The 6,963-nt window shown below is 39.1% G+C and overlaps 1 protein-coding gene across 1 annotated transcript; it reads left to right on the top strand.

Annotated features, from left to right (window-relative positions):
• Positions 1-607: 607 nt before the first annotated feature.
• On the top strand, positions 608-4,733 carry LOC109244712 (sm-like protein LSM3A). The gene is made up of 3 exons (XM_019411847.1): positions 608-789; positions 2,079-2,174; positions 4,261-4,733. The coding sequence occupies exons 1-3, from the start codon at positions 673-675 to the stop codon at positions 4,339-4,341; spliced, it is 294 nt and encodes a 97-aa protein (XP_019267392.1). The 5' UTR covers positions 608-672; the 3' UTR covers positions 4,342-4,733.
• The last annotated feature ends 2,230 nt before the right edge of the window (positions 4,734-6,963 follow it).

Raw genomic sequence — 6,963 nt, 5'->3', positions numbered from 1 at the left:
ATTTTATGAATTGGCCATTTTTTGCAGTGAGCTACTTATAAATGGACATAGCTGGTAGTTTCCCATTACTTTTCACATTTTATTTACCGTGTACATTTCCCAACAAAATTGTAAAAATAGCATGGGCTAGCCAATTTTTGGACTGGTCATTCAAAAATAGCAAGCATTTGCAAAGTCATTGAAAAATAGCCATTATTTTGCTTCAACACGGAAAGTTCCAGCATAATATACTGGAGATTAGTGCACCTGTGTATGAACTTCCAGCATATTATGTTGGAACTCCAACACGCAGAAAGTTCCAGTATATATATATATATATATATATATATAACATGAGTTATATTTTGATTACTTTTGAAACGGATTTATCTGAATAGTATTTTCATTCAGATTTATCTTTATATGAAAAGTGGCTAAATTTTGATTACTTTTGAAACAATAGCTATTTTTGAATGACCACTTGTAAATATATCTATTTTTAAATTTCACCCGACAAAATTGTCAAGCTGGAAACCAAGTCCATCTCGATCGGGCCGAGTCTATTAGATGGGCCTACCTTTGGACCTGCGCCTCTTAATCACCACGACCAACCCTCCCCACTTCCTTATGACATAAACTTTTGGCTAATAAAATTAAATAGTCGCGTTTGAATTTCCCGAGAGAGAGAGAGCAATGGGAAGTGAAGAGGAGAGTGCAGTGAAGGAGCCATTGGATCTCATAAGGCTCAGTCTCGACGAGAGAATCTACGTTAAACTCCGTTCCGATAGAGAACTCCGCGGCAAACTTCATGTATTTTTAACTGTTTCCTCTCCTTTTTTTTCCCCAATTTTTATTGCCCATGTTTCCTCTATCTTTCTTGGTGATAATTTATCTGGTTGAATAGTCATATTTAGCTATATATGTATGCAAGTTGGTGGATTCTTACGATTTTTCTAGCTAGCCTATGATGTACCTTTAGCCCTTTTGCTTCTTATTCTAGGGTTTATGCTGTTTCTTTGTTTTCTACTTTTTTACCTTATGTTCAGGCTCATTTGTATAACGTATTTTTTTTTTTCAATTAGATGGATAATATTTACATTATTTATATAGCCGCACCTGGTGCAAATTATTGCGCGTTAGCACATACTAGTAATTGTAGAGGGAGCACAAACATATAAATCAAAGTGTATGCTTATTTTTCCTAAAAACCTACTGAATTTTCATGTTGCTTATGTTGTCCTAAAGATTATAGTAGCAACAACTACAACTACGCCTGAATCCCAAGCTAGTTGGGGTCGGCTCTTAACGAATATTGCGGTGCAAAAATTCTAGATTGACATAGAAGAATATAATAATATGAGCTAACCCATAAAAATAGGAAAGGGGGTGTTTAAAGATACTAATGCACTATCATTATTCAAGCAGGTAATACAAACATGGGAAATGGATTGGTATTTTATTTGTCATTATCTCTTGAAAAATAAGATGTCTGAAAAGTAAGAAAAATAAGAAAGCAATAGAGGCAGAAACGGGACGTTATCTGTGAAAGTAAAACTAGACTATTATCCAAGCAATGTGTGGAGGCATCTTTTCCAAATGTTAGCATTCAAATTTCAAGGTGGGTTAAGCGAGGATGTTGACGAAGAACCTTGGGAGAGGGAATAAGCAATGATGTGTCTCAATGAAAACTACTTGCAGTTGCAGTACATTAATTTCCAGATTTGCACAGACATTGTATGAAATGCATTTTACCTGCATGTAAACTGGTGGTTGCTTTTCTTGTTTGCCTATTTCTGCAAATATTTGGTTGCCTGGTCACGTAGTCTGGATTAGGAAAATAAGACACTTGTAACATAGTTGCATTATTAGTAATGCTGAAGACAATTACATGATGTTGCTGGAAATTACTGGATTATGTTATTTTTTGCGGATCATCTTGTTATTTATCTGCTTTAATATTTTTAGATGTTTTCTTTTCTCTTTTGCTTCTTGTTTAATTTCACTGGCATCACACGACTTTTGAGTTTTCCAATTCCGTAAAATCATTAGTGAGAAAAGCTGTGCGGTGACACTAAGCGCTCATGGGTTTTCCTTTCCAGGCTTATGATCAGCATCTTAATATGATTCTTGGTGATGTTGAAGAAATTGTGACCACAGTCGAGATTGATGATGAAACATATGAAGAGATAGTTCGGGTATGCTTAATATTTCTATATCTACTCTTTAGTTTTTGAACTTGAGATATATCTCTTTCCCCTTTTTCTGGTCATTGCAATACATTGTTCAAGTTAGCAAGACCCTCTGTTGTAAGATGTTTGACAAGTGGATTATATGTACTAGTAACCCAACACCCCCCCCCCCCCCCCCCTCCGGGAGTGGGGGCTTTGGTCTAGTAGTAAAGTGATATGTTTGGCGACTTCACAAAGCTCTTCATGAAAATGAAGCAAGTTCCCAGAGCTACAAAAGATAACAAATTCACTACCCGTTTTACGTCAAGCAGTACGTGGAGTAACTCCCGATATAACAGTAAACCAGACCTTTGAAACACTTCGGTAGTGCTCCAAAATAATGAATCAGAGCACATGAAACCATTGATTTAGTAGTAAAGTGTAGGTTAGGCGCACATCATGTGCTCGAATTATGCCAAACAAAGGCCTGGTATTTAAGTTGAGAAGTGTAGAGGGATGCACCCATTATCCACTGAGTTTCGAAACATGCACCCGTTGGCTAAAAAGACTTCTGACATGAAATCCTTTTGGTCTTGAAAGACGTGATAGTATTTCTTTAACTAGGGTTTATCTTTGGGTTCTAATGTTATGCTGCAGTTATACTTGAGAAAGAGGAATCTATGAGTGCAATAATTTGCTAATTCTGAGTAGAGATAATATTGTGCAATTATTGGGTAGCTCTTTAATAGGAAGGTCATGCTAACAATGTCTTTAGGGTCTCAAATGTTGTGGGTACCCATTTTTGAGCTCGGGTTATATTCTCTGTGTACCTGATGAAGTAGAAACCTAATTTAGTAGTGGAGGAAGCCGATTAACTAAAGTAAAATAGGACATTTTCACTAAGCATTGCTTTCTGCATGATGAAGGGGAGCCTTGGCGTAACTTGTAAAGTTGATGCCATGTGACTAGGAGGTCATGGGTTCGAGCCGTGGAAAAAGCCTCTTGCAGAAATGTAGGGTAAGGTTGCGTACAATAGACCCTTGTGGTCCGGCCCTTCCCCGAACCCTGCGCATAGTGGGAGCTTAATGCACCGGGCTGCCCTTTATTGCTTTCTGCATGATGAGTTATAGTTGATAGAAAACTATGTTGCTTTTCCTATGTTATATGAACTCGGGTAAGTAAAGTAAGAATGCATGTCGAGGCAGTTGATTTGCCTAGGTCCCTTAATATGGATACAAGGATACCAACTGAGAGTTGGTGTAAGGCTATTGATAACAAGTAAATGCAGTTCCCAGTATGCACTAATCTACAAGGCTGATGATTAAATTAGCTTTATTTTGGGAGTTAAAAAGTTTGGAGTAGAATTGTCTCTTTTCGCGTACTTGTTCTAGGCATTTAGGATTAAAACAAGTTTAAGTTATCCTCTTGTGTTCTCTCCATTCTAACCTTCTGGGGTATAAGCCGATATATTTATGGTAATTGATCATACCTGAAAAGGCTAGAGAGACACCTATGTGTGTATCTCAGAAGCAGATCTCAACCACAGCATATCAGGTCATCTTGGACCCCACTCCCCAGGGTGTTCCAGTTGATTTTAAGGGTCTTACTAACGTAGTTCTCAGCCTGATTTAGCTCCTTTCTAATCCTGAAGTTCCAAGAAGCTTTCTACTCTTAGACAAAATACAAATACCTGGAATTATTTAATCTTTCTTCGGAATCAAACAACGCCATGATACTTAATTCTTTTGTAGTTACGTTGCATGACAATTGAGTGATGTAGCGATTTGTAATTTGATCTAATTTAAGCGGCAGTAACCTCTTTTTGTCGTAACACAAACTTGATCTTTGTACATGTACATAATTTCCGTTAAAAGGCAGAGCATCACATACTGTTTAGTGAAAAGTTATATACAATGAAATTTAAACCTAAACCCCCCCCCCCCCCCCACACACACACGCATTACTCTTGTAGCGGAATGTGTTTATTTTGGATTGCTTTTTGCAAGAGTTGCTCTTTGTCTGTTAAGGTTAGTTGGGGAGGAATTATTTCCAATCTTTCTGCACACTGATGATTGCAAAATCAGCTCACCTGGTTCTCTTGATTGTGTTTTAGACGACAAGACGGACCGTCCCTTTCCTATTTGTTCGTGGAGATGGTGTAATACTGGTGTCTCCTCCACTGCGGACTGTTTGATCAGGAGAAAAGCTGTGCTGGTCATAAGTGTGTATCTAAATCTGCAATCACGCTATATTTTGTTTAAGGTGCTTCAGTTGACTCAATAGACTATTACTGGGGAAAGGTTGAGGTGGTCTGTGTAACAATCTGGTTTTCGAAGCAAAAGACTACTAATTTTGAAATCCTTGTGATCATTCTAGCATTTGCTATTGTACCCGGAGTTTCGTAAGTTTTATGTAATTGATTAGGACCTCATGAATCTTGAACTGCCTATTTCTAAGGTGCAGCTGTAAAATGATCAAAGTGACTGTTTATCAAAATAGGGGTCTCAAAGACTGACAACATGCTCTTAACTTGAATCTGCCTTATTTATGTTTTTTGGTAAAGTTGGAGCTGGGCCGGCTTGCATATCGATTATTTCACTGGGTAAGTTAACCTGTTGCTAAGGGACAATTGCTAAACGGGAGAATTGTCTGTTCTAATTTTTCCTTATTTGCTCGTGATTGGCTTTTTAATGATTTCTCTCCCTGGTAGATTCTTGTATGTTGGGCGTATCATTCCTTGTTCCAAGGGCAAGTATCAGTTGCCGTTGGTTGGTTTTGCAAAAACAAGGAAAATGATATCTGATGACAGGCAGTATTCATTGTGTATTATGAGAATTTTTATAAGTTAATTAATTTACATTGATTGTCAACTTATGGCAACTGTCATTCTTTATCTGAGCTTGGGACATGCAATGTGAGCAAGTTCACAACGCTAGAGTTAAAAGGCGTTTGTGGCTTTGTGGGGTATATTTCTATACGAGTGCTCTACCATCTGAAAAAACCTTTTCCTTGCTGTTTGTCACCACCTTTTCTCTTTAAGCGTATGTTACGAGCAAAGTTGGGATAAGAGACTTGAAAATGTGGTGGAATTGAGTAGTTCGAAGAAGAAAAAAGCGAAGGCAAAATACTTAAGTTACCACCTCATCTATGGATTAAATTCTTGTTATATATTTTTTTCGGACGAAAATAACTTTACACGCTTTCCCTTTTCAGTGTGTCACGACCCGGATTATCCACCCTCGAGGGTCGTGATGGCGCCTACTAATAGGAGCTAGGCAAGCCAACTTAATTAACAAATTCATTAAACACATGTTCCTTTTTAACAATTAACGGTAATAAATAAAGGCGACAGAATTAAAATCATTAGTGGAAGACTTAAATTATATAACTGAATAAAATACAGAAATTCCAACATACGTCTCTACCCCGGGACTGGTGTCACATACTCACGAACATCTAAGGAGTACTACATACAAAGTCTGAAAGAAACCTAATTTGTTTATCTCGGGTACAATGAGATGACAGCCAAATGTAAAGATAGAAGGGAGACGCCGGGCCTGCGGACGCCTGCAAGCTACCTCGTGTCTCTTTGGACTGAAGGTTCGCCCCCGTGCTAATGCTGCTCAATACCTGGACCTGTGCAAAAATGCACAGAGTGTAGCATCAGCACAACCGACCCCATGTGCTGGTAAGTGCCTAGCCTAACCCCGGCGAAGTAGTGACGAGGCTAGACTGGACCCCACATAACCTGTGCAATTATAACTATACAGCAGAAACCGAAGTACAAGGCAACTATAGTATGGGAGGGGAAACATGCTGTGGGGAGATAACAATACTAACAGTAAATCCAAAGTAATCAATCTAGCTGCAATTTAAAATTTAAGGCGAACAAGAAACTAGTAGCAACACTAAACACATTTGCATCAATAACTGTTGCGGCGCGCAACCCGACCCTAATACATTTCAACACTGTTGCGGCGTGCAACCCGATCCACAATTATCACTGTTGCGGCGTGCAACCCGATCCACAATTTATCACTGTTGCGGCGTGCAACCCGATCCTCATATAACATTGTTGCGGCGTGCAACCCGATCCACAATTATCACTGTTGCGGCGTGCAACCCGATCCACAATGCCTACCTCTCAACCTTGCCCAAACAACAGTCACAAATAAAGGGTAGGGAGTGAACAAGTATTTGGAAGGAAATCCCAACAAGGGTACACAAACAACCAATAACAGCCATGCAAGAGTAAATCGTTATTTCTCTTTTTCTTTCATTTTTATATCCTAGTTCTCATTAGCACTCGTGTCAAGCTCCAAGGCATTTTTCATTCCATATGCTCTCACCATTTGTATTTCAGACCGAGCCAATGCTCCACGAAGTTCCACAATCACAATATCTTTCACAAGGTGTTTACAACGCATAGAAGCCATCAAATAAGCATGGAAGGCATAACAATATCCAAACAACCCACATATAAGGACTCACGATCATGCTAGACCCCAATGTATAGGGGTCCCACGGGGTCGTGGGGGCCGGCGAGGAGGTGGTGGTCCATGCGCCTCCTGAATTTGCACTCCTGGTGATCAGTTGCAACCATCCACATTAAATCATGTAAGTCCTTGTTGGGATATTTCTTCTGGAATTTGGCCTTCAGGTGCCTCGCGTAGTAATGGTTTTATGCATGGGTTCCTGTCATTCAGGCAAATGCTCTACAGACTTAATATACCACCATGCCGATCAGATATTAGACAAATACCTGAACGTTTTTTGACAACGTGCTGCTTCAAGTAGTTCAAAAAATGCGTCACGT

Source organism: Nicotiana attenuata, unplaced genomic scaffold (assembly GCF_001879085.1).
Source record: "Nicotiana attenuata strain UT unplaced genomic scaffold, NIATTr2, whole genome shotgun sequence".
Taxonomy (NCBI): Eukaryota; Viridiplantae; Streptophyta; class Magnoliopsida; order Solanales; family Solanaceae; genus Nicotiana; species Nicotiana attenuata.
The sequence above is the reverse complement of the archived record's forward strand: the minus strand, read 5'-3'. Positions and strand labels throughout refer to the sequence as shown.